Genomic DNA, 26,621 nt, shown 5'->3' with positions numbered 1-26,621 from the left:
CTGTGTTAACCACATAGAATAAAAAGTTGAATACAATAGAGTGAATTTTCCAGTGAGCAAACTCATTAATAGGCTATCAGAAGAAAAATAAAAACACTAAAAATAAAGATGAAAAATTTATATTTGCAAAGCATTTAAAGATGGACAATCTTAGGTTTTAGTTGAACATCACTACAATGGATTTTCCTTTGGCTTAATTCCTTCCCACTTCCTTTCTTCATTTCCTTATCTTTTCTCTCTCTCTTTCAAAGGAGCTGGTCACTTGTGATGGACAGCACAGTGATGTTAGTGGCCTTTGACTTGCCTTTGGCTGACTTTGCCACTAATATTTGCATTACCACAGTGATGTGTCTAGCATCCCTGTGCATTCACATCCTCACTTGTGAATGAGTTACCTCTCCACTGTGGACACCACACTCATTTACAACTGTCTCTAGCACATAAGTGCAATCTACATGCTGGCCATTATTGTGGCCTTGGAAGGTCTTATCTGGTTATGATCCTGCCATGTCACTATTACACATGTTGTTTTTGGCATACCTGCAAGGAAAAAATGTGCTAAATGTTTTTGTGTTTTTGTTTGTTTGTTTCATTTATTTCAGACTAATTAAAAAAAATGTTCCTTAATCAAGTTCTGTGCAAAAGTTTGCTCCTGATTGCATCTCTTTCCATTCTCTAACTAGGCCCGAAGGAGAACCACCACTCAGATGGAGTTGCTGTATGCAGATAGCAGTGAACTAGCCTCAGACACTGGTGCAGGAGATGCCTCCTTGCCGGGCTCTCTGACACCTGTTGCGGAAGGGCAAGAGATTGGAATGAATACAGAGACAAGTGGTACTTCTGCTAGGGACAAAGAGCTTCTCCCCCCATCTGGCTTACCTTCTAAAATAGGCAGCATGTAAGTCTGACCCAGCTATACTAACTCTCTTTCTTTTGGCTTTTTGTTTTGTATATTAATATGCATGTTTCTAATTTCTTATTGCTGTTCAAAAAAGTAGATAATCACTCTCTGGTTTTCAACGCAATTTCTGTTAAGTATTTTTGGCCCTAATTTGTGTGTGTGTGTGTGTGTGTGTGTGTGTGTGTGTGTGTGTTCTGTATGGAAGAGGGCTCTAAAGTTGATGTTAGTTGTCATGCTCAATCACTCTGAATGTATGTATTGAGACATGGTCCTTTGCTGAACCCAGAGTTCACTCTCTAGGCCAGCAAGCTTGCTCCTGGAATTCTCTTTCTCTGCCTTTAGTGGGTCAGGATTATAGGAGGGTAGCTATGCTCACATGTTTTTTATGTAGCTTCTAGGCATCCAAACTCTTCCATGTTTGTGCAGTAAATACTTTTCCATGTGAGGAAGCTCTTCAACCTAAACCTTAATAATCTGCAAAATGAAAATAGTTTAAGATTCAACGTTCTTTTTTTGACTTTAATGTCTTAGAATCATTCTAAGGGCTCACCATTTTCTGAGTAAAGATTATAGGAGCAGTTTAAACACTTACATTAGGATAAAGTGGTACAAATAAAATAATTATATCACGAGAAGCTTTAAAGACTCAACTTTGTTCCAGATAATATAGAGTCTAATTCTAATAACCTGGTAGAATAATAAATCATATCTGACCACTTTAAGGAAAAAAAGCCCCTAAAACTAATTATAAACTTCATGCATTTCAGGTTTTCCTATTTTTGTTTTTGTTTTGTGTTTTTGAGACAGGGTCTCATTATGTAGTCCTGGGTGGCATGAAATTTACCATATAAACCAGGCTGCTCTTTGGCTCCCAAGTACTGAGATTCAAGTTGTGTATACCACCCCCCACCCTCACTGACCCTTTACCTGGAAGCTTATTATGTGTCTGGGGTGACGTCTGGGTGAAGTGTTTTTATTGTCAGGGAGGAGTTGAAGAAGGAAATCTCTGTTGAAAACCAGCTGTAAGAACTAAGCTCTTCTACTTAAAACAAGTGCTGCATAGCACCTTCTCATTTTGAGAACAGAGAGACTTCCCTGCATTGGGTAATATATGTGCATACTGTCCCCATTTTTGCTACCATGTATGTGTTTGTATGTGTGTGTGTAGTGTGGGTTGATAGTTACATTAAAATTAGAACTTTATTTCCCCCTTAATGATTACATTTTCTTTTAGATTTTTATTTATTATTTATGGGTATGAGTGTTCTGCATGTGTGTGCTGAATGCTTGTGGAGGTCAGAAAATGGTGTCTGATACCCTGGAAGTTTAGTTATAGACAACTGTGAACCATCAGTGGGTGCTGGGAATTGAACCTGGGTCCTTTACAAGAGCAGCAAGTACTTTTACCTTTTGACCCATTTCTTCAGCCCCGTACTTGTAAGGATTTTTAATGATGTTTTTGCCAACTAACTCTCAAGTATAATCTAGCAAATAGTTTCTGATATGAACACATGCATATGAGAAATATTGTCCCTAAAGCAGCATGCAATACACAACTCTACAAATAATACCAAAGTAATAAACTTGCTACCTGTGTCTGTTTTCCATAATATTCTTCATTTCATGAATGCATTTCCATTATCTTCCATTTATCAGTCACATCTACCTTTAGTTAAAAAATTAATTTTAGTGACAGAGTTTTCTTGCATGTGCTTAAGGAGCTTGTGTAATTAATACTGGACACGCTAACCAGTGTAGCCATGGCTACAGTGCTGTGACAGGGTGAAGGTGGAAGAGATGCTTTTAATCAAGCTAGTGAAACAGATAAAAAAAATGCTTAGGGACTATGTGTGTGTGTTCAGCATTTAGTCTGTCTATGAGAGGCACTTTAGGAACTTCAAGACTTAAGTCTGTGGCCTGGAATCCACATTCAGGTAATACATCTATTTATAAATGTATCCTTTATAACATGTTATAGAAAATGTCTTTTAGACTTTGACTCTTCATACAATTTGCCTCTAAGTTTTCATAAACTTAGAGGGCTGGATTTGCAATTCCTTACAATTTCTTTTCTTGTCTGGGGATGTCTCATGGAGCCTAGGTTGGCATCGTACTCACTATGTAGTCAAGGCTAATGCCTCCACCTCTCGAGTGCTAAGATTTCACACCTGTATGACCCTGTGAGGCCCAGGGTCTTACAAATGTAAGGTTTGTACTTGGTTCAGGAGTACCTGTAGCTCCTACTGCACTGCTTCCAATTCCTTATCATGTACACAGTGCACAATTGCGAAAATAGGATTTCTTCAGGCACATGCAATTCAATGATACTTAGTTTTCACTTCTGAATATCCGCTATGCAAACCCATTCTATATTTTTTTAACCAATGCAATTTTCTGAGGATAGTAATATTCATCATTGCAGTCACAAAACTCTGTCTTTAAGTTTTTATTTACCAGGTATTCCATTTTTTTTTTAATTTAAAAATATTTCTGACATAGGGTCTCATTCACTGGACCCGTAGGTGGCTTGAAAAAAAAAAAAAAAAATCAGTGTGCAGCCCAGAATCTAGAAGTGTAATTCCCTGTGTCTATTGAACCGAGTATCTCAAGAATAATTGAGAAATAGGGGACTGGAGAATATAAATAATGCAGAATTTTTCTCAAGATTGTTGAGTCTGCTGCTTTATCTATAAAGTGAGCAGTCTGTTTTAAACTCCAAGCTATATAACTTTAAATTTGGCTTGCCTTGTGGATGTGGACCTCAGATTTTACTAAAACATCCCGTTCCCTCAGTTTCTTAAGCGCTGGGATTAATGACTTGAGCTACCATATCTAGCTTTTTACTAAAGTTAATGACAAGAATTTTATTACTAAAATACATAAAATGACTGATGTTTAAATCTAGTTCAGTAAAAATAACTGTCATTATTGGTTTGTGTTATTATTTATATTGCTATTTTTATAACTACTTTTTAATGGTTATTTATTAAATTGCATTAGTTCTCCTATTCTAGTAGTTTTAAGATAACCAATTGTCCCTCAGATCAAACAATTTCCCATAAAAATTTGGATACTTAAAATATTTATTTTGTTTATTTGGCAGTATATTTATGTTTACATTGAAATATAATAGACCTGTACATAATTAATAAAATTTTAACCTAATTTCTGATTACTAGGCCTCTATCAACTAAAAAATAAGTCATGTATTATTTTCCTATCTTAGTTTTATTTTTTTCCTCAAAAGTAAATATGGAACTTTTAGATTAGATTGGCTGTCAAAGTTTTTAAATTAAGACAATATTAAAAATAATAAAAATAAAAACATAACTAATAAAAATAATCAAAACCTTCTCCTATTTTAGTTCCAGACAGTCATCTCTATCAGAAAAAAACCTGCCAGAGCCTTCCCCTGTAACAAGGAGAAAGGCTTATGAGAAAGCAGACAAAGCAAAGGTCAAGGAGCATAAACAGTAAGTTCCGAAACTTTTTATCTACCCAGAGGCTTAAGACGGCCCCTGCAGCAGATGCTGAAGGGCCGCTGAAAATTGCCAGCTGTTTGCTTATGGCTGGTTTCTCAGACAATTGAGTGAAGTATTGGCTTGTCTAAGCGGTCTTCTGGCTTTATGATCATACACACACTTTTAATGTCCTTGAGTACTCGTCTGCCTGTTCATGTCCCTGACATTTTTATTTTTTTTTTTTTTTCAGTTATTTTCATATATCCCTGAAAGAGTTACTATGCATTTGGGCTAAAAGTTACCAAGCTTATTTTTCAAATGATCTATAAAAAATTCAAAATTACTTTTGCCTATCCTCTGACACTGATTGGACCTTCCCTCCTTGAGTGGCCACAGACTCTGTAATAATCATAAGGTGTGGCTTGTGAGTCATTTTCTTGCTTCTCACATTTGGATTGTTGATATCCCCGACGATTTCTTTAATGTTTTAGGAGGGTTTAAGTAGCAGTGCGGAGTTTGGGCTACTGACCTTACAGGGGAGCTTATAAACTGTACCACCACACCATGTCATGCAGAAGCTGAATGAATTAAATAAGTAAATCACTATGTAAAAGCACCGCAACTTACGCCACCACACTACTTCCTTGTTTATACAGAACGCTATATGGGGCAGGAGGGTCCATGGCGGAGAGCAACTGTGCCCATTGCATTTTAAACCAGTAAACATTAGGGTATTCTTTCCTTTAACATAAACCACGTTCATGTATTCTCTGTCCCTTAGCAGGCTATCTTGTAGCATTACTCTCTTCCCATGTGCAAAGAAACAACTTAACATTTTCTACACTGCCCATTAGTGGAGCTGACTTCATTGGCATACTGACTACCCTTTTATTCATCCTTGCCTTTTACAGTTTTAAAGATGTAATCTGCCTTTATTGCTGAGTCCAGTGTCTCAGGAATCATCTGAGAAATGGTAGACTAGAGAAAATAGATCATTTAAAAGTCAACTGATGAGGAAAATTGCTCCTGAGCCCTTTGGGCCTGTGGTTTCACCCATAAAGGGAGCACTTGCTCTCAAGGTTACCTAGATTTGTAATGAAGTTGGGCTTGCCTTGCAGTTATAGATTTTGAATCTCACTAGGCAAACAGACTCTTTTTCTACAGTGTTGTCTTGTGGCCAGTGTGACAAAATCCAGGAAAATCCTTTTCTAAATTGTTCAGAGAGCATGATCTCAGGGGAAAAAAAGGAAGAAAGAAAGAAAGAAAGAAAGAAAGAAAGAAAGAAAGAAAGGACAAGAAAAGAAAAGGAAAGAGAGGAAGAAAAGGAGCCCTCTATTAAAAAGCATTTTTAAAAGCATGTTTCTAGAACCTTCCTAACAAAGCATAACCAACTAAAGCCGCCTGTTTAATGTTCTTTTTTCCCATAGCTCGGATTCTGGTGCTTCCGAGACTAGTCTCTCACCTCCTTCCTCCCCACCAAGCCGGCCCCGTAACGAACTGAACGTGTTTAATCGTCTTACTGTTTCTCAGGGAAACATGTCAGTTCAGCAGGACAAGTAAGTCATGGAAGAGAGCCCTGTCTGCTCACCCGGGACTCCGCACCTCCCACCACAGTCCCACAGTCCGTGTGGACCTTTCGCTAGTCCTCCCTGTCTGGGAGGCGGAGTCTGAATAGGAAATGCTTGCCATATTTTTGCATTTTTTTAAACACAAAGAAGCCAGGTAGCCAAACTTGAGAGATCATTTTCCTGCTGAACATTGCTCCCTCCAGTACATGTGCACGGCTGTGATTTCAGTTCTTACTTGTCTATTCTGGTACATGTAAATTTTAAAAAAGAGGAATCTTTAAGCATTTGATATTAAAACTTCTTTGGATTTTTCATCTTCTGTAAATTCATAAGAACATCTAACCATGACAGACTATATTGAAAAGTGGTGAATGGTTTACTGTTGCTAGAGAGGACAACTTACATAGACCACATGCTCCTGCCATTTGGTGGTTCCTGATAAATCTATCCCAGATTCAGTAATTGTGTCCCTGGAACAAAATAACCTCCCTTATGGATAGAGGCTGTGGGGCTAGAAGGGAGTTGAGGAGAGAGGTTAGGATGTAGACAATATAATTTTTTACTAACTGAGAAGTGAAAAGGTATCCCTAGATTGAGCCAGAACCTTTCTTCTAAAAATTCAATACTAATATGACTGACAATGTAGTTGTGAGCCCTGGCTTGTCTGCGAGTGCATGCACTGGACACCCCTCCTCCCAGCCACAGCCGCTGGTCTCCTCTTCTTTTGTCATCCCGCATGTAACGTCTCTGAAATGTATAGAGTGCCATTTATGAGATTTGTCTGGTAGGCTTAGATTGTATTAAATGGCTCTATACATGTAATTACACTCATCATTTGGAAATCATTTTTAATCTGCTTAATTCATACATCTGCTATTTGCATATTCTTTATTAGTTTTTGGATATTCAGTAGGTGACATGCCCTCTAAATTGATCTAGAAAGGTAAATGTGCTATTGAACAAAACAATCCTTAATCTTACTAAGGTGACCCATCACCCAAGGAAGATAGGACATTGGAAATATATTGCAGAAGTCCATTTTCACTGGAATGCAGACAGTTACTAAGTTTTGCTTATTTTGCTTTCAGAGTAGATATTAAATTTTATGTCATATGATGGGTGTGGTGGCTCACAAGTGTCACCCAGCACTTAAGACACTGAAATAGGGCGAGGACCTATATGTTCAAGGCCAGACTGGGCTATATAGTGAGTTTCAGAGAAGTCTGAGCTACAGATTAAGACTCTGTCCCAAAGTAGTTGCTTTCTTTTTTTCTCCTGTCCATCCTAATAATCTTGATAATCTCATCATAGTTTCCTATGTTGTCCCTCATCTATTTTTTGGGCTGCACTAATCTTACTGTTATGATTCCCTAAGTAGCATGTTGAGTCAACTGTATTTGCACTTAGAGAAACTTCTTTTTCCTTTTGTCTTTCTTCGGGGCCCTGTTTTAAGACCATCATAGTTCATCTGTGACATGTAGACCTCACAGTTCGTGTCTTCTCACATTTCATGCCACCATTATTTTCCCCATTCTCCCCAGGAAGACTACACAATCTAAGTTCCTAACAGCCAGACTGACTGCAGACTTGGGGACAGAGGACAGGGCTGACATTGTCTTGCTTAACTAGTTATTACTGAGGGGCTGCTTCGTCAGAACTCTCTGCTTTTGAAATAAGCTAAAACTGTAGGGTTTTAAAACATTTGAGTGACTTATTTTCCATGCAAATAAATGTATTTGTCAAACCTACACAGTCAAATCTATCTAAAACAGTAACTATCAAGGTAAATTCATGCATAGTTACTGGAATGGGATTTTTTTTTTCAAGGTAGTCATAAAATTAAGCCTGGTCGTGATGCAGGGCAGATACTTGGTAAGTTTCCTTGCCAGGGCCTGAGTTTTAGAGGTCACTGTAGAGTCTACAGGTCAGTAGTAGGTACACAGTTTTTACCCCTAGACTTGGTAGAAAACCAAATCAAATTTTCTCTTTAAACATGCAAACAGAAAAGCAGACGCTGCAAAGAGAGTGTTTACAGATTCTGTGATGCACACTGTTGATTTCCAGTCTAATGTCTTTACCTGCTTTGATTATCTGTTCTTCTCCTCACGGCTTTCTTTCACTGTAGGTCTGATGAAAGTGACTCCTCTTTGTCGGAGGTTCACAGGTACTTCCTTCCTATCTTTCCCACGTTCTTTCCTTCCACCAATGTCCTAAACACCTCCTAGAAATCCTAAGCAAACCTCAGTTTCTTTTTTTTTTTAATTATTATTATTGCATGTGTAACTTGTTGTAAGCTGTGTAAGTGCACTAATATTTTAAAACATTAATTTTAACATATCTTGTGAGTATATCTTGTAAAGTAGTAGCAAACACTTTTTATGAAAACCTAGAAGTCTGTTGCTTGTAATCTTATTTTTGTTGAGTCATGCTCTGCCCATGCTGATTCAGCAGGGCTTGATCCTCAGCATTAAGCATTTCTACTGCTTCAGAGTTCAGGAGCTGCATACATAGCTTTTCTTGTTGGTTTGGCAATTTGAAGTAAAAAGTTCATTTCATAACAGCAAACTTGAATAAAGAAAGGGTACTATCATGACAAAATTAAAACAGAAAGTAGAAAGTAAAGGAACTTATTTAAGTTTTTAAACTGATAAAGTTTTAAAAATAATAGCATTACATTTGTGTGTGTGTGTGTGTGTGTGTGTGTGTGTGTGCGCGCGTGTGTGTGTGTGTGTGTGTGTGTGTGTGTGTGCGCGCGCGCGTGCGTGCGCATTATGGATTTGGGAAAGGGCTTTAATTTCTTTTTCTTTTTCTCTTGTTCCCCTTTCCCACACTTACCTGTCTGTCTCTTCCCGGTTTTCCCTTTGTTCCCCCTTTTTTGTGGCCATTTTTGTGAACATCAGCAGATCCTCCAGAAGGTAGGCAGGGGAAGGGAGAAGAGATCAATTTCACAGTATTATGACTTTATTGGTTTGTGTGGAACAAAATACATGTTTTATTTTCTCTACTCATATTAGCTTTGCTGTACAAATTTACATAATTTAACTTAACTTGAAAAGAAAAACTGTTTTAAAGGTCTTTTTTTTGAGTTTTTGTGTTTTGTTTTTTGAGATAGAGTTTCTTTTTGGGGGAGGAGGGTTTTTTTTTGTTTTTTTTTTTTTTTGTTTTTTTTGTTTTGTTTTGTTTTGTTTTTTCTTTCTTTCTTTCTTTTCCCAAGACAGGGTTTCTCTGTGGCTTTGGATCCTGTCCTGGAACTAGCTCTTGTAGACCAGGCTGGCAGGCTGGCCTCCAACTCACAGAGATCTGTCTGCCTCTGCCTCCCAAGTGCTGGGATTAAAGGCTTATCCTACCACTGCCCAGCTTTTAAAGGTCATTTTTATATTTCAGAATGTGAACAGGTTAATTAGAATGCAATAATTATACCTTATATGTATGTTCTCAGTATCTTTCAGTATATTTCTCTGTTATTGTTAGTGGTATAGGGTAATTATATAAAATATTAATAACTCTAATATGCTGAATGCTTTAGAACACCTTAATTACTTAATGAATACTTAATGTTTTAAATTTAGAACAGATTATTTTTCCTCAGAATTTAATTATCTAGTGAATACTTAATATTTTTATTTCTTGTTTGTTTGTTTGAGACAGGGTTTCTCTGAATTGCTTTAGAGCCTGTCCTGAAACTTGCTCTGTAGACCAGGCTGGCCTCAAACTAACAGAGATCTGACTTCCTCTGCCTCCCAAGTGCTCGGATTAAAGGCTTGTGCTAGCACTGCCCAGCTTTAATTTTTAATATTGAGATTATTTTTCATTAGAACACTGGTATTAAAATATAATAAATTAGGCTGGGGAGATGTCTCAGAGTGCTTCGTGTAGATGCATAAAACTAGAGTTAGGATCCTACATAATGCCTGGGCAGATGTGGAGCACTGTGCCTGGGCAGATGTGGAGCACTGTGCCTGGGCAGGTGTGGAGGACTGTGTGTGGGCAGGTGTGGAGGACTGTGCCTGGGCAGGTGTGGAGTACTGTGTGTGGACAGGTGTGGAGGACTGTGCCTGGGCAGGTGTGGAGGACTGTGTGTGGGCAGATGTGGAGGACTGTGTGTGGGCAGGTGTGGAGGACTGTGTGTGGGCAGGTGTGGAGGACTGTGTGTGGGCAGGTGTGGAGGACTGTGCCTGGGCAGCACTAGGAAACAATGACACTTGAGGCAAGGTAGCCTGCTAGATTAGCTGAAATTTCGCTGAGAGACCTGCCTCAACATACAAGGTAGAACACAGCCTAGGAAGAAGCAGCCTAGGCCTGTGCACATGGCGAGGATTTGCACCTGCCCACACTCATGTTTGCCCACACACGTAGGAACATGCATACACATGTGCAGCAACAAAGACTGTGTAAGAATAACAAAAGTGTCCTGCTTTCCAGGAAGGTAGCTTTATGTTAGCTGTTGTATCAGGAGACACAGCTGGGCTGCATGGGAAGAGAATCTGGATGTACAGGTTTTTTTTAAGTGATTGTACTCGGGTTTATGCTGCTAACACAGTTTTAAATTATTTATACTATTTATACTGTTATAGTAGCCCTCACCAGAAGAATAATACCTCTTAAATATTTGAAGTGATGATTATAAACAATGGTATTATTTCATAGCTATGCATCTTGTATCAATAGGGTTTCAAAATGGCAGACTTTTGAGAGTAGTATCTCTTCTGTTTTAGTTTTAATTTATTTAAATTCTTTTATTACAGGGCTGGAGCCTTGTCCCAGCCATTAAAGGTTAGATATGTCCCAGCCATTAAAGGCTAGGCTCACAACCAAAAATATAAATTCTCATATTACAAACAAGTTATTGGTATTAATTTCAATCTGAAATTTTGCACACAGGCGGATAAATTGGCATATATATATATGTGTGTGTGTGTGTGTGTGTGTGTGTGTATGTAAAGATTATATAGATATGTATACACACACAGACATATATATATATATATATGTGTATATATATATATATAATCTTTGTCTTTGTATATCCAGAGATAATCTTAAGGGTCACTTTTAGTGACATAGAATTTCTTTTACCAAAAAAAAAAAAAAAAAAAAATAGAACTACAACTACAGTATAAGACCTTAAAGACCTTAAATGTAATTTTTTTTAAAATAAGCCTGTTTATTTTCTTTACATTTCTATGCATATTTTTTGCCAGCCCTCTTCAGCTCTATAAGAATTGATTTAGTACCTTTTTTGTGTACATGACACCCTTCTAAATATTTAGCCTTTCAATGTCTGATTAGATCCTTTTCCAGCATATATTCTTTCATCATCCTGGCAGTTCCAACATTCAGTGTTCATAAAACAGTTCCTAGAGCTAAAGCCCTTTCCCGATGTACCCTGAGCAGACTGTAGATGGCCTGGCACATCCTGCTGAATTTGTTTACTTGTGTCAGAAAACATTGGCAATCTTGGCAGAGGAACCACACATTGTTAAGTTCTGATCTTGAACTCAACAGCTCCAGCCCTCTCTCTGCAAGTTAGTTTTGTTTTATTCTTGTGTAATTCTCTTCTACCTTTGACTTTAGCATTAGGTTTACATTTTACCCACTGATTATGTTAGTGCCACATATACGTGATTTCTTGTTTGGATGATTTTTATTTTCCAGGCAATCCAGTAATATCCAGCTGTTAAATCTGTGAATTTGATTAGCAAACCATTTCTGTTTGGAGGGTCAAGGAGAGGTTGATTCAATGTCAAACATCTTTCAGATCGGCTCTTTGCTCCCAGTGCAGCCACTTTAGCACACTGGGTTTATATTTATCTCACTTTTTCTCAAGGGCATTCACTCACAGATTTAGTATTCAGACTTTGTGGGAGTCAACGTAAAATGTGCACACCATTTTTTTGTGTTCACTGTCTAGTAACTCTACAGGGAGCAACCCCACAAGACTGGCAGGCCCGTGTTGTATCTTACTGGTGAATATTTACTTCTAAAAGTAAATACTCAATAATTTTTTTTTCATGTGAGACTCAACAAAAAAGTAATGAATCAGGTGTTTTTTTCCGCTTTACTAACCTTTGTGATTTCTAAGAGTACTGGCAATGCTGTCTCCTTTTCAATGGGATTTCCCTCAGAGAATTATAAGTAATAATGCTAACAATTTACAAGCAGGAATAATTAATGTTGTAGCTCACAGCTAGAAAAAAATTAAGACATTGGAGTGACTGGTGGTGCTCTGTCTTGGTTTAGTCTCCCCTTCACTCTTCCTGACGCTCATTTTAATTCTTTCCCCATCGTAAGCCTGTTTAAAGTCAGGGCAGACAGTATTTTGGTAACGTTTTAGATTCCAGTGCATGGCCAGACACATCAGGAACAGCTCCCAAAGAGTTTCATTGCAGCTTAAATCTTTCACTTTAAAATCTTTGAGATTATCAAAGGTTTTTCCACCCCTTTAAGTTGCTGGTGCTTGAAAATCATCTTCCCTTAAATTTCTACCCATCCAATAGCTATAATTCCCCCCTCCCACCTACACACACACCATTTTTCTTTGAGAACTATTTTCTGTGTTGCCTAGGTGCCATGTTTTCTCCAGCATGTTCCCCTTAGGTGTAGAATTCCATTCTGCCTACTGTATAGCCATGTCTTTGAGCCAATCATTTCTACTTCCTTCCAGTCATGAGAAGGAAGACTTTTCAGAGGGATGGAGTGGGTCATACAATCCAGGTACATCATCACTTTTGCTGTTTGCAGAACTAGTTACTGGGGACACCTAATTAGTTTATGCACTCCGCTGCTCTTGCTTCACACTTTATCAGCTTCCCTGTGATTAAAAGACTCAACAGAACAGTCTGGATATTATTAATAATCATTTATAAGAGCCTTTTTAAAACATAGAGGGAAGGAAAGTAAACCTGCTTTCATAATAGAGATGCTAAAGTCAGTCTTTCCCCCCTCCCACCTTAGGGGCATAATCAACCCATTTCCTGCCTCCAAAGGAATCCGGACATCTTCACTTCAGTGTGTTCACATAGCTGAAGGACACACAAAAGCTGTACTCTGTGTGGATTCTACAGACGATCTCCTCTTCACTGGATCAAAAGGTGCTAGCCACGGCCGGAGGGACTCAGTGGTTAAGCCTGTGTAGTGATCTTCGGAGGATTTTAGTTGTTCCCAGCACCCATGTTGTGCAGCCCACAATGGCTTATAATTCCAAATTCAGGGGATTCGGTGCCCCATTGTGGTCATCACATGCACCCACCCTCATGTGTACATACTCCCACATAAACACACACATATGCACATGAAAAAAATAAGTTAAAAAGTAAAAGCTGCTAGTAATCATCTAATGCTCATATGCATATATTTAAAAATCACTTTAAAACAGGATTATTAAAAGACTACTTAAATCAAGCGAGTCTGATATGGTTTCATACCTAACTTGTGTAAAGTTTTAAAATCATTGCGTAGTGGGTAAGGGAGTAAATCCACTGTTTATAGTTGTGAATGCAGTGGGGAGAGAATGTACCTCCCTTCAGTGATTGACACTTATAAGGCATACTGTGTTCTAGCTTTTGAAATGGAGATTTACAAAAGACCATTACAATACACAATGTGGCAAAAGATAGTAGCAACCATTCATTATTAACATGTCAGGCATGTTACAAATGTATATTAATATAGTAGCTCTCATGAGGCACATATTGCAGCCTCACATTACAGATAAGGAACTCAAGGTGATAAAATGTTTTTCTCATGTTAATTTAGCTAGTAGTTCAAACTACATTTGCAAACCTTCAATCCTGCACCATTAGCCCTTTGCTATGTATTAAGAAACTAAAACAATAAGATAGATACCCGACATGCCTCACTTCTGTTAGGTCTGCTTTACCTCTCTTGCCTATGAAATTACCACAGACCTTGAAAGATGTACTATGATGCCCAGTGCAGGATAGTTGGACAATACCATTATCCTTTGCTGTTTTGTTCCCATGGTGTAATGCTGTTTAAATAGTTTTTGCCTTTAAAATAACCTAAAGAACCTAAAATAGTTCTTTTTCCTTTTCTTTTTTCTTTTTTTCTTTTTTCGTTTTTCTTTTTTTTAGATCGTACTTGTAAAGTTTGGAATCTCGTGACTGGACAGGAAATTATGTCACTAGGGGTTCACCCTAACAATGTCGTATCTGTAAAATACTGCAATTATACCAGTCTGGTCTTCACAGTGTCAACATCTTATATTAAGGTGTGGGACATCAGAGAATCAGCAAAGTGTATTCGAACATTAACGTAAGTACCTTGAAAACAGCACAAAAGTTTTTTTTTTTTTTAACATAAGGAAATATAGGACTATTTACATACTTTAGTTTTTAAAAAAAGACCTACTTCTCAGAGAATGTTTAAATATTCACCATAAAAATACAGACAAAATAATGAGGAAAGAGTTGAACACAACAAAGAATGGACCGTGAGAAGGAAAAGATAGACTGGATTAATCTGTTACTAAGTGTGGATTTCATAGTTTCCCTTTCCCAAATGCCAAGGCAAAGCTTTAGCGCACTACTTACTGCCTTATGGGATTAAGTGATTTAAGGGAGTATCAGTCCTTGGAAAATGACTAAGCTGACCATTGTTGGTAGTTAGGAAGGATTTACAATCTTTAACTATCCTTGAAACAAGTGTTTTAGGATGGCCACTTCCAACCAGCACAGACATCATTAACTACAGTTGTGCTGGACAGTCGGGGCACGAGTCTTTTCTCAATATGTGTTGTTATAAATGTGTTAAAACTATAAAATAATTTATTATTGTAGTCATAAAATTAACACCCATTTTTTTCTAATCAAGATTGAGGTGAACTCAATAATTGTGTACATGAAAAAAAGGGAGCATTGATTTGGTTTCTAATCCATAGCAGAGATTATTGAGTGTAGAGATATGGGTTCTTGCTCCAGAGGTACTCTTTTCTGCCCTGGATGGAAAGCTCCACAGGGAAGTTCTGTAGACAAAGAATGCCCAATTCCCAGTTAGAAAGGCCTCAGTTCAGTTTTCTCGCTAATGTCAAATCTGAATAGGTTGGTTTTAACTCAGTATTTTAGAGTTTTAGCAAGGAAAATATTTCAAAATTAAAAACATCTCATCATGTAAATTTATTGAAGAAAATATAAGTAAGCCATAGCTAACTTTTTTTCCAAACAAAGTAGAGAGTATATTAAACAAAAGCTGAGCGCTTTTAGAAGGTCCCAGTGTCCTTAGTTCCCTACAGCTAATCCTGCCTGGTACCTACATGTATACTGGTAAACCAGGCCAGCAGAGGGCTCCTGCAGATGGCAACAGATTGAACTGCTTTTGTGGCACTGCCATCATCTGTTGAGATCTTGGCTAAAGAATTATTTTTAAAAAGAACATTTTAGTCATCTCCAGCTCAGGGCCTGAGGTTCCTAGCATAATAGACACACACGTTAAGAATTTAAATAATATTGCACTGGTTAGTTTATTCACATATTCTCTCTGTTGGCCAATACTTACTCATGGTGTGACCGCCTGCTCAGTGCTGTGCCCCGTACTGTGAATGAGGCTTGAGCACACGTAACTCCTGCTGTTCTCTACACCCAGGCTCTGTATTAAGGAAGCTGCAAGCTGAACTGGTGTCTGAAAACAGGACTTATTTTGCCTTGTTATTACTTATTTTACTTTGTGATTACTTACTAGATCTTCAGGTCAAGTTACTCTTGGAGAAGCTTCTTCTGCAACCAGCAGCCGGACAGTAGCTATTCCTTCTGGAGAGAGCCAGATAAATCAGATTGCACTAAACCCAACCGGCACTTTCCTCTATGCGGCCTCTGGAAATGCCGTCAGAATGTGGGACCTTAAAAGGTACAACTTTTAGAAAATGTATCTCTTGCATATATCAAGTCCAACTTTAAATACTAAGAACATCAATGCTTGTGAAATCTAATTTCCACATGCCCTCTAGCTCACATTTTAAAAAATTGCTTTAAATTTATGTTTTATTTTGCATATAGCAATACAGTTTATATATTCAATGGGGTGAAAAAAGAATGATTTGGTAATATTTAAACTGTTCTTTTAATGACTTTGTTAATACAGATCTGTTCATTTTTAAAAGCAGGATTAAATATAGATTATTAACAAAGTGACCAAAAAACGTTTTTAAGAAACTGTAATATTAATATCCTAGAAATTAAAGTCATTGCTGAATTCCAGCAATTTGATTTGAGACAGGACTACCACATAAGTTCATTGTTACCCTCTGACAACTGACTGCATACATTAAAAAAAAAAAAAAGTTTTGCTATTTAGTCCAGAGGGGCCTCAAACTTCTTGAGCTCAAATGGAGGTTGGATAACAGCTATGCACCACCATGCCTGGGTAGCATTGTTTATTCTTACTGTCAGATATCAGTTCTAGTCATGTTCAGTCTTTATAATGACTACTGAAATGACTCATCTATTCTATCATATGCATAGCTACACATAGATGTGGATGCATTGGTATATGATGTATGTGCATGATGTATGTGCATGTGTTATATAATCTCATTTCCTCAATAGCTTCCTTGATGTTATAAGCAGTGATATCAATATTTAATTCAAATGCAAAAGGATTAGTCATGTCTTTCATGAATTCATGTATTTAATAGATTAAAGTATACTTTGAAGAATTAAGATTATTCCTTCACAATTTCTCATTTTTTGCTTATTTCATAAGTTATATTAAGCTTTGGAATAAGATCTAAATATTTCCCAGCTTCCATCATCGGATGTTAGTTTGCTCATTTCTACTTACTCTGTCTAGAGTTTCAAGAGGCCGGGCTGAAGTCTAAAAGAAAATTAATAAACAATACTATGAACAAATATAGAGTATATGAATCTTCCATTATGCTATGAAATGCTTCCAGCAGTCATTTTATTTCTCTTTGAAGGTTTCAGTCTACAGGAAAGCTAACCGGACACCTGGGTCCTGTTATGTGCCTTACCGTAGACCAGATCTCCAATGGGCAAGATCTAATCATCACTGGCTCCAAGGACCACTACATCAAAGTGTGTATTATAGAATTGCAATTACATTGTCTTGAGTGACAGTATTCACCAATCTAAGTCCACTTCTCTTTCTCCTTGTGACCATTGAGGGTTTTGATTGTTTGTTTTGTTTTTATTCTGCATATGGGTAGGTGGAGTTTATTTACTGGATCTTAGGTAACTTGTCTTGATCTTCAGTGGCTATGCTCCTCCTCTTGCAAGTATTAGCTGTCATTTTCTCCTTGGGGAGGGGAGTGTTCTCTTGAGTAACTCCTCCATCCATGATGGAATGTTGACAGGCCACACTCTCCAGCAGGTCTTTGGTTCCTGTGACTTCCTGAGTTCACTGGCCATGTCAAGTATGGAAGACAGTGTTCCCTAATGCTCCCCATGTTCTGGCTCTTTCTTTCTGCCACCCCTTCTGTGATGTCACTGAGCTTGGAGCAATGCACTAAATATCCTACTCAGTGCTGAGAGCATTCAAGGGTCACTTATTCTCAGCAAGGTCACTTTCTGTTAACTTTCTGTTAACCAGTTTTCTGTCCCATCTTTCTACCCTTTGCTTTTTTTTTTTTTTTTTTTTTTTTTTGTAACCTTTATTTATAGTTACCAATTTGGTTATTTTTGTTTGTTTTAAGAAAGGGGTTTTTGTAGTTTAGGCTAGTCTTTGAACCCTCTCTGTGTTCAGAAATGACCTTGAACCTATAATCTTCCTGCCAGTAGCTCCAAGTGTAGGGATTATAGATAAATGCCATCACACACCAGTGTCTCAGTTAGCTTTTCTGTTGCTATGGTAAAACACTGGCCAAAACCTACTTGGAGAAGGAGTTTATTTAGATTATAGGTTGCAGTCCAACATCAAGGGAATATAAGACAGGAACTTAAGGCAGGAACCTGGAAGTAGGAACTGAAATAGAGACCACAGAAGGATGCTGTTTATGGGCTTTCTCCAGCACTCATGTTTAGCTACCTTTCCTATACAGCCCAGGCTCACCTGTCTAGGGATGGTACTGCTCACAGTGGGCTCTTCTACATCAATTGCAAATCAAGGAAGTGCTCCATAGACATGCCTACAGGCCAATCTGATGGAGGCAATTCCTCAACTGATGTTTCTTCTTCCAAGATGCATCCAGTTGACAACCAAGATTAGTCATTATATCCTATTTTATTCCGTTCTGGAGACTGACACTGGGCTTCATGCACACTAGGCGAGAGCTCTACCAACTGACCGATTTTTACATTATTCAAAATCAAAATCATTCAAAATTGTTTTCTTTTTTCTTTTTTATTTTTTTGCCAAGTGGACTGAGAAAAATGAAAAGATTTAATGGGTATCTTTGGGAAGGTAAAGAAGGAATCTGGAATTGAAAGCCTACCTCGCTTTAACCAAACAACATGATATTGTTTATTTCAATTTTAAATGCATTGATATGTAACTTAGTTAGTATTGAATGTCACATTTTTTTATTCATACATGAAAAAAATCCAGTTGCTTTTCTTGAAGTTTGCATATGTGACACTGAAACAAAGTTAGTATGAATTGGGCTCAGAGCATTCCGCAGTGCCATTCGTATAGAGTTCGTGGAGTTAACAGATCATTTATATTCACATTTGTGTTCCTGTGAATGTGCACGTGGAAGCACTCACGTGAAAGTTGGATGGCATAAATAAGCCTGTCTTCCTGACTCTCTCTTGTAGATGTTTGATGTGACTGAAGGGGCTCTTGGAACTGTAAGCCCCACCCACAACTTTGAGCCTCCTCATTATGATGGTATAGAAGCACTGACCATTCAAGGGGACAACCTATTCAGTGGGTCAAGAGACAATGGAATCAAGAAATGGGACTTAGCTCAGAAAGGTCTTCTTCAGGTAATTCAGAAACTACATGGTATGAAATGGCTATTTTGAAACTACACAGGAGTCAGCGCAACAACTTGGGGGGTTTCTGTGTAGAGTCTCTTAGTTTAATCAGAGATTTCTCTTAAAGATTTGTTTTTACTTTATTTTGACAACAACTTGCAAAAAAGTTTAAACCTTACAAACCAAATTTAACTAGACCCCAAAATCTAAAAAACTCAGTGGTAGTGGTCTTCTATATCAGTGGCTCTCAACCTTCCTATTGCTGAAACCCTTTAATACAGTTCCTCATGTTGTGTTGACCCCCCCCACCATAAGATTATTTCATTGCTACTTCATAACTGTAATTTTGCTAGTTATGAACTGTAATGTAAATATCTGTGTTTTCTGATGGACTTAGGCAACTGCTGTGAGAGGTCATTTGATCCCCAAAGGGACTGTGACTCAGGTTGAGAGTGGAGGTTGTGTAGATTCACATTAAATTTTACATTTTCAATATCAAATACCCTTTATATATTTTATCCCCGATAAAATTACTTCCATCAGAGTGGTAAATTGGAAGAAGGTAAACATTCAACTAATACAACTAGGTAAGAAAAGACACAACTGGAAGTTGAAAGCTGGAGAATTTTTGTGTAGATTTCTTTATTGAATACATCCACCTTGAGGTAGAACAGTTGCAGCTGTTCAGGGTTTTTAAATGTACACATGCCCCAAGCAGCATGAAGATTATGTGGAGTTGGGACTTCTCAGTCTTGGGAGCATTTTCTTGAGTCCATTGGGCAGTGCTCCCATATCCTATAGAACGAGAGCAGGGCTTCAGTGTATCAGTGAAGATATTAGTTACCAGAGGAAACTGTTTACGATTCCTTGCATCTGTTTATTGCTGCATGTATGCAATGCAGCTGCTACCCTCTCCCTGCTTTCAGTCTACAGCTAAAAGCAGAATGCACAAGTAACATGAATATTGGTAAAAACACTTCAGACTCTGTCACAGATCTAATATTTCATATTGTGAATATAAATATATTTAGACATAAAATCTAGTCAGATGACTTTTCATGTTCATCATGAAATACTTAAACTCACGTTTTCCTTAGGCCTCCATGTTCTCTTTCAAAGTGTAAAACAGATATCATGAGGCAGTTCTAATCCATGTGCGTAACAGTTTGTAGTTTTCAAACTTGTTTTATTATGTATGTATATTTTAGGTAAGAGAAGAGGAGAAAACTTTGTTGTTTCCTGAGTGTTTTAGATGCTTTAGATTACTTGTTAGTACTGAAAACAGTGTTGGAAATTGGAAAGCAAATTGCGCATGTATTGCCTAAATCACTGACTATGTAGAAATGGACTTTTATAGACTCTGAATTTCACCACTAAAAGTCCTGAAACCAGTTTTGGTGTGGCCACTGGTTTTGTAAAGCTGCTCTCTCTGTTCTCTCCCAGCAAGTCCCAAATGCACACAAGGACTGGGTCTGTGCCCTGGGCCTGGTGCCAGGCCACCCAGTTTTGCTCAGCGGCTGCAGAGGTGGCATTTTGAAACTCTGGAATGTGGATACTTTTGTGCCAGTTGGAGAGATGAGAGGTCACGACAGTCCCATCAATGCCATATGTGTTAATTCCACCCATGTTTTCACTGCAGCCGAGTAAGTTTCCTCCTGTGATTTTGCTCTGGGTGGGTTGCTTGTGTTCAGACTTAACAGACACTGTAGGCCATGGTATTTACAAACACTGCACAGCGGGGGTCCCTCTCTCATTACTGTCATCCTAGCAACTGGTTCCAGATGACTCATTTACTTTCATTATTTTATTTTTAATATGATCTTGCTCTTTCTCCCAGGCTGGCTCATCATCAGTCTGTCTTAGCTACTCAAGAGATGGGATTGTGGTGGTTTGTCATCACACCTGGCTCCTAAATTATAATTTTGGATATACACTGTGAGCCTTGAGTTTAGGCTGGCTTCAAAATGTTAAGTTACTTCTGTGTTAGTACCCTGCATATCATGGAGCCTGACATCAGATCTTTTCTTGGTGATTTAAAGAAAAAACTTCATTAATGACTAATTTTGAAATTTTTTTTGTCTTCAAAAGAGCCACTAATTTGCTATGATTTATATCAAGAATACATTATTTTTAACAATCTTTGCACTTCTTTCTCCATTGAATATATAAAAATATAGCAGTAACATCTGTTTCCTCCCTCCTTTGAATAGTTGAGTTGACAAATTTGTGTCTTGTTTATTGGGTTACTCATAATGAACCTTCTGTGAGCCCAGTCTTAATCTAGACTCTTAGGAAGAGAGCAGACAGCAAAGCAGACGCAAACTCTACCTTCTATTCTAGCCAGAAGCAGCAGAGAGTAAGGAAAGGGGAAAGTGCAATGACGACAGCGAACAAGGGTGGGTTACAAAGCAGGGCTGTAGTGGAGGGAGGCCTCCTGAGGGTGGTGTTTAAGATGCTTGAACAAAGTAGCAAGAGGGGCCATCACAGTCTTGCAATCAATGCAGCAGTCATCATCAGCTCCTAGTAGGGGTGGAATGCACTGCTTGCCTGTGTTTGCATTATCTTGATAAATGCCCTACTCTTTTTCTTTATTGTTTCTGTGCTGAGGATTAACTCTAGAGCCTCATGAAGAATGCCAGATAGGTTCTTCTCTGACTGAGTGATGGCCCCACCTTGGGGATCATAGATGCTTCAGTGATGCCTTCTTCAATATGTACTATTCGCTTAAGAATTCCCACTTTTGCTTATTTACCCATAAACTTGGTACATCTTTAATAACTCACTGAAAATAAGTGTCGTTTATCACTGGTCCCATGGATTAATGTGTGAGCAATTAACTATACTTGCCTTTCATGAGAGACTCCCATTTTTTTTTTTTTTTTTTTTTTTTTTTGGAGAATTAAACTTTTCACTATTACTCAAGGGATATTAAATGCCAATAAATTTACTGCATTTTTTTAATCATAAGAAAATAGTCAATAAAATCTAAGAAGTTAAATACTTGTGTGTGTGTGTGTGTGTGTGTGTGTGTGTGTGTGTGTGATGGTACTACAATGGAATCTTGGGTCTTGCACTCGCTTGGCAATTATTCTTCTACTGAGTTATACCTCTAGCCCCAAAGGTCTATTTTAAACTTAGTAGTGTTTATATTTTACCTATCAAACATTTTATAAAGGAGTTTTGGATTTCCTTCTGTTGCTGTGATAAAACACTGATCAACAGCAACTTAGAGCAGGTTGTTACAGCTTACAGTCCATCATCAAGGGAAGTCAAGCAGGAACTCGAAGCAGACATGATGGCTCAGGTTAGCTAGCTTTCTTATACAGCCCAGGGACACAGCCCGGGAACGGTGCTGTTGATGGCAGGCTGGATTCTGTCACATCAATTAATAATTGAGACAACTCTCACAAAGATAGGCACACAAGTCAGTATGGTCTAGGCAGTTAGTTCTTCAGTCGAGACTTTCTCCCACATTACTCTAGGCTGTGTCAAGTAGATAGGTAAAGCTAACTAGAACCCTCTCCCCTTGCCCACTTGACATACAGACACACCACTTTAAAACCATAATGTCGTAACTTTTCAATCCTTTGTCTCCAAGATCTGATGCCAATATCATAATGTAGGACACAGTCCAACTTTAATAAGTTCCAAAATTTTTAAAAATGTAGTCTCTTAACATTGGGCTGCTATTAAACAAACAAACAAATAAATAAATAAATAAATAAATTCAAATCTCATACTTTCCTATTCCAAAAGGGAAAAACCTGGGCATAGGAATAAATGAGATTAAAGCAAAACCACACTCCAGCTCTGTAGCTTAATGTCTGACATATGAGACGTACTTACTGTGTAGTCCTCTGGTTCTAAAATTCTTGGTCAGGCCCACTTCTCCAGTTTTGCCTTCCATATTGTGTTGACCCTGTGGAAACACTTTTCCATTGTTTCAATGAATCTCAGAAGATTTCACCACGATGGAGCTCTTAAAGTTACAATTAATCTTGGCATGTGTAATAATACATAATATAAATAAAATGTTTATATTTTAAATAAAATATATTTAAATTTGAAATTTATATTTAAAATATTTAATATATACAATACAAATAAATTAATAACTAAATAACAAAATAGGAGATTATTAATCACAGGTGATATTTCAGCAATGAAGTATAAAAAAATTTCACTCAGTGCCACTAGTTTCTTATTAATCAAAGCTGATTCTTGAGCCCCAGTCCAGCCAGCACTCTTCTGTCCCAATGAAACACAAGGCTTGACTCCTGTGGAGATTTACAAAGTCTTTCCCTGAATAAATCCTGCCTCCTTTGTTCTTGCTTGGGCAAGTTCCCAGCTCTGCCGACCCCAGACCTTGCTTCCCATCTGTTCCGCTTGGTTCTATGTGCATTTTTCTTCTTTCTGTGCTGTGCGTTGTAGACAAGTTCCAGGCAGGAAGCACTCTATGGATTTGTGTTTGCTTTTCTTATGCAATGTTGTACACATTTTACTTACACTAATTAAAGACCTTTGACAAAAGTTGTTGCCTTAAGTAATTCTGAGAGCTATTTTTGGACATTTCTGCCTCTGTTCATGTGTTCATTTTAAATTTATTATTTTGTAGTGATCGGACTGTGCGAATCTGGAAAGCCCACAATTTGCAAGATGGTCAAATCTCTGACACAGGAGATCTGGGGGAAGATATTGCCAGTAATTAAATGTGAATGGAGATAAGCATAAACTGACACTGTGATGATACGCTGCATTGTTTATTGAAGATGATGTCCTGCACTTATTATTAATGGAATCAACTGGAAATATATCTGAATCTATCTGCTAGACAAAAATGTATTCTAATAAAACTGTACCGTCTTGTATGTGTAATATTAATATCTACCAACACATATGCTTCTAACAATTGATGTATTGCTTACATCACACTTTGATCGTGGCTGGATTTTTGTGCTTAGCTATAAAAAGATACTTTCAAATTATTTGAGTTCTAAGATGTCTGCTCCTGTGACAGTCAGAAGTATATCCAGAGTAAAACACTCCAACCTGTTCACCCATTCAGATGTGTTCACACAACTTACACAAACATGTATTGGAACTGTTAATCAGATTGTAGTCTGCTCATCCACAATTTTGTCAGTCTATAAGGGGTTCCAAATTTCGAAGCTCTTTCAATGTAATGGAATAGTAAAATGCAGAAACTGTTATTGATGATTTATCATAATTGACCTAAAAAAGATAGCAGTTTGTGCTAAAATGTTCACGTTTACCTGTATTGACCAAAGCTTTCAGTTGTCCTACATTCTGTGCTCAGGATTGCAATGCCACAGAGCTGTTGCATGTCTAGTGCTGAGCACATATTCTGTGATGGTGAGCTGTTGATTTCCTAACAGAAAGATATTTTGATCTATTTTCCTATGGAACTGTTTCTATTATTATCTTTTAGTTTCCTTTTGTTCAATATCAATAGCTCCTTTCTCTTTCCTCTGATTTTTATATGCTGCTAAATATATTTTAAATATACTGTGTTTGCACACATTGGTAGACTTATCATTTGTGGTGGGAAACAATGTAAATAAGTAGATTGTAAAGAGAGACTATCTGGCATTATGACTGTATGAATTTCTAAATGCTGTTTGATTGGGTTTTGTTAAAGGATGTATAATTTATCTGTCTGCTCAGAATATTAATTTGTAAATTCTGCAAGTTTAATTTTATGTAACAGTATAACTTTTGAAGTTATTGTCTTGTGTTTTTTTTTTTTTTTTGCTCTGAAAATATTTGTTTGTAAATGAAAGTTTAGCTAGTGCGTAAATAAACATGATGCTATGAACAGTTTTTATTCTATTAATCTTTTTCTGATTGTTGGAAAATTCCAGTGTTGATAAATATTTTCGTCTGCCTGTGATGTGAGCAAAGACTATTATGTGATGGCTCTCTGAGACATGAACCAGTGTTGAAGAGCACTAGCTGCAGCCTCGACTTGATGAACCATAGAAATGCTAGTTAAAGGAATTGAGTCAACTGATTTGAACATAGATGATAATACAAAAAAATTATTGTGATAAATGTGAAGGCAGTGACCAGGCCTCCCATCAGAGAAGGGATGGACAGAGACCAGAGCACAGAGCAGGTGCAAGCTGCAGAACGGGCCAGGGTTCAAGCTCTGCACTGTATTTTTCCTTAGGTCCCAAATATTGTCTGTCTGGTTTATGTTGAGCTGTACATCTATTTCTCTGTCTCGTTTTATGCATGTGCATGGTGTTTGTGGGAAAAACTTTTTTGTTTTTTTTAAAGATTAAAGCACATATCTTCCTGATCCTCTGTCAGAACAGCTAATGATCTTAATCACTGAGCCACAGTTCCAGCCTGTGCTGTTTTTGTCTTCACAGCTTTTTAAAAAGTGTGAAGATGGTTGTTTCCCAAGGACCACACAAAAATAGATTAATCATCCACAAAGCTCAAAATAGTACTGTAGTGAGATGCCATCTCACCCTTGTGAGAATGGATATTGTAAAACTCCTCCCTACACCCCCCAAATGCTGGTAGGAGTGAAATTAGTTTTTTTTTTTTTTTTTTTTTAATCTTAAATTATCTGTCTACCTTTTCCCTCTGGGCTTTTATCTTTTTTACTTCTGTGTATCTTACTGTCCTTCTTACTCCGTGGCTGGATGGATGGATGGCTGGGTGGCTGGGTGAGTGGGTGGCTGGCTGGCTGGGTGGCCCCTGTTGTCCTCCTTTCCTTGTTCTCTAGTTGCACCTCTCCTCGGTTCTCCTTCTATTTATACTCTCTGCCTGCCAGCCCTGCCTATCTTTGCTCATGCCTTACTAGTGGCCATTCAGTTCTTTATTACACCATCAGTGTTGTTGTTGTTGTTGTTTTTGTTTGCTTGTTTGTTTTTGTACAGGCAAAGAACCACAGTTTCACAGAATCAAACAAATGCAGCATAAACAAAAGTAACACACACAGAGCTACCCAATTTGGCCTACTGCTATAATTTTCCATTTCCTGCTATAAGAGTTTGGAGGAGAACATTTGTCCCTTTTGAGTCTGAATTTTAAGATTCTTTCTCTATACTAGTTTAAATAAATGGCATGAGTGGGCTGGAGAGATGGCTCATCCATTAAAAAAAAAAAAAAAGAAAAAGAAAGAAAGAAAGAAAAGGCTAGGTTCACAGCCAAAAATAAAGGCATGAGCCTACGCTAGCTATGCAGTTAATTCCTGTAAAACACTCTAGAAAGTGTTTTGTACAACTGGATTTCACATATACAGCAGAACTAGATATGCAGAGGATCCGTTTTCAGAGCAGTCCACCACTGTATGGCACAGGAAGACATTGCTGACTCTAGACATTGCAAATGTGTGAACAGCTTGTTCTTAATCTAACAATACAATGGCAAGTTTTCAGCCATGGAAAACAGTCACCTTCTGCATCTCACAAAATGGTGCTTGGTTAGTCCTTGGTCTTTGGAACTGGAAGTTAAAATAGGCTGAGGCTAGTAAGGACAGTTGAAAATGCTGAATTTCTTCCTTTAAAATTATTAGTCCCATGGTAAGCTCTGACCTCCTGTGTTTTTAATTAAAACTTCAAACTTTAGGCCCCATATTTTTAACAATACTTCAATAGTTTCTCTAGAACTAATAACCCATTAGTCTGTGACTATAAAAAAAATCTGGTTTGAGCTTTGTCAAATCATGGCATTGACCATCTCTGTTAATGCATTGGCCTGCTGCCATACACACTCAGGTACTGGGATCACAGGGATGGATTGACAGTAACTGCTATGTTTACTCCCCACT

General features: G+C 37.7%; 1 protein-coding gene across 21 annotated transcripts in view; it reads left to right on the top strand.

Moving 5' to 3' along the window:
- Kif21a (kinesin family member 21A) overlaps window positions 1–24,651 on the top strand; it is a 120,932-nt gene extending 96,281 nt beyond the window's left edge. For 4 of the 21 annotated variants that reach the window (XM_051189678.1, XM_051189676.1, XM_051189675.1 and 1 more), the window contains 12 exons: window positions 684–898; window positions 4,267–4,374; window positions 5,790–5,918; window positions 8,056–8,094; window positions 8,831–8,845; window positions 12,885–13,021; window positions 14,024–14,204; window positions 15,627–15,791; window positions 16,861–16,978; window positions 18,656–18,826; window positions 20,261–20,460; window positions 23,433–24,651. In XM_051189678.1, coding sequence (XP_051045635.1) covers window positions 684–898; window positions 4,267–4,374; window positions 5,790–5,918; window positions 8,056–8,094; window positions 8,831–8,845; window positions 12,885–13,021; window positions 14,024–14,204; window positions 15,627–15,791; window positions 16,861–16,978; window positions 18,656–18,826; window positions 20,261–20,460; window positions 23,433–23,526 — 1,572 coding nt within the window. In that variant the 3' untranslated portion in view covers window positions 23,527–24,651. The remainder of the gene's footprint in view (window positions 1–683; window positions 899–4,266; window positions 4,375–5,789; window positions 5,919–8,055; window positions 8,095–8,830; window positions 8,846–12,884; window positions 13,022–14,023; window positions 14,205–15,626; window positions 15,792–16,860; window positions 16,979–18,655; window positions 18,827–20,260; window positions 20,461–23,432) is intronic. The other 17 variants (XM_051189680.1, XM_051189694.1, XM_051189677.1 and 14 more) reach the window with 9 other exon arrangements.
- The last annotated feature ends 1,970 nt before the right edge of the window (window positions 24,652–26,621 follow it).

The sequence above is a fragment of the Phodopus roborovskii genome, unplaced genomic scaffold (assembly GCF_943737965.1).
Source record: "Phodopus roborovskii unplaced genomic scaffold, PHOROB, whole genome shotgun sequence".
Lineage (NCBI taxonomy): Eukaryota > Metazoa > Chordata > Mammalia > Rodentia > Cricetidae > Phodopus > Phodopus roborovskii.
The sequence above is the reverse complement of the archived record's forward strand: the minus strand, read 5'-3'. Positions and strand labels throughout refer to the sequence as shown.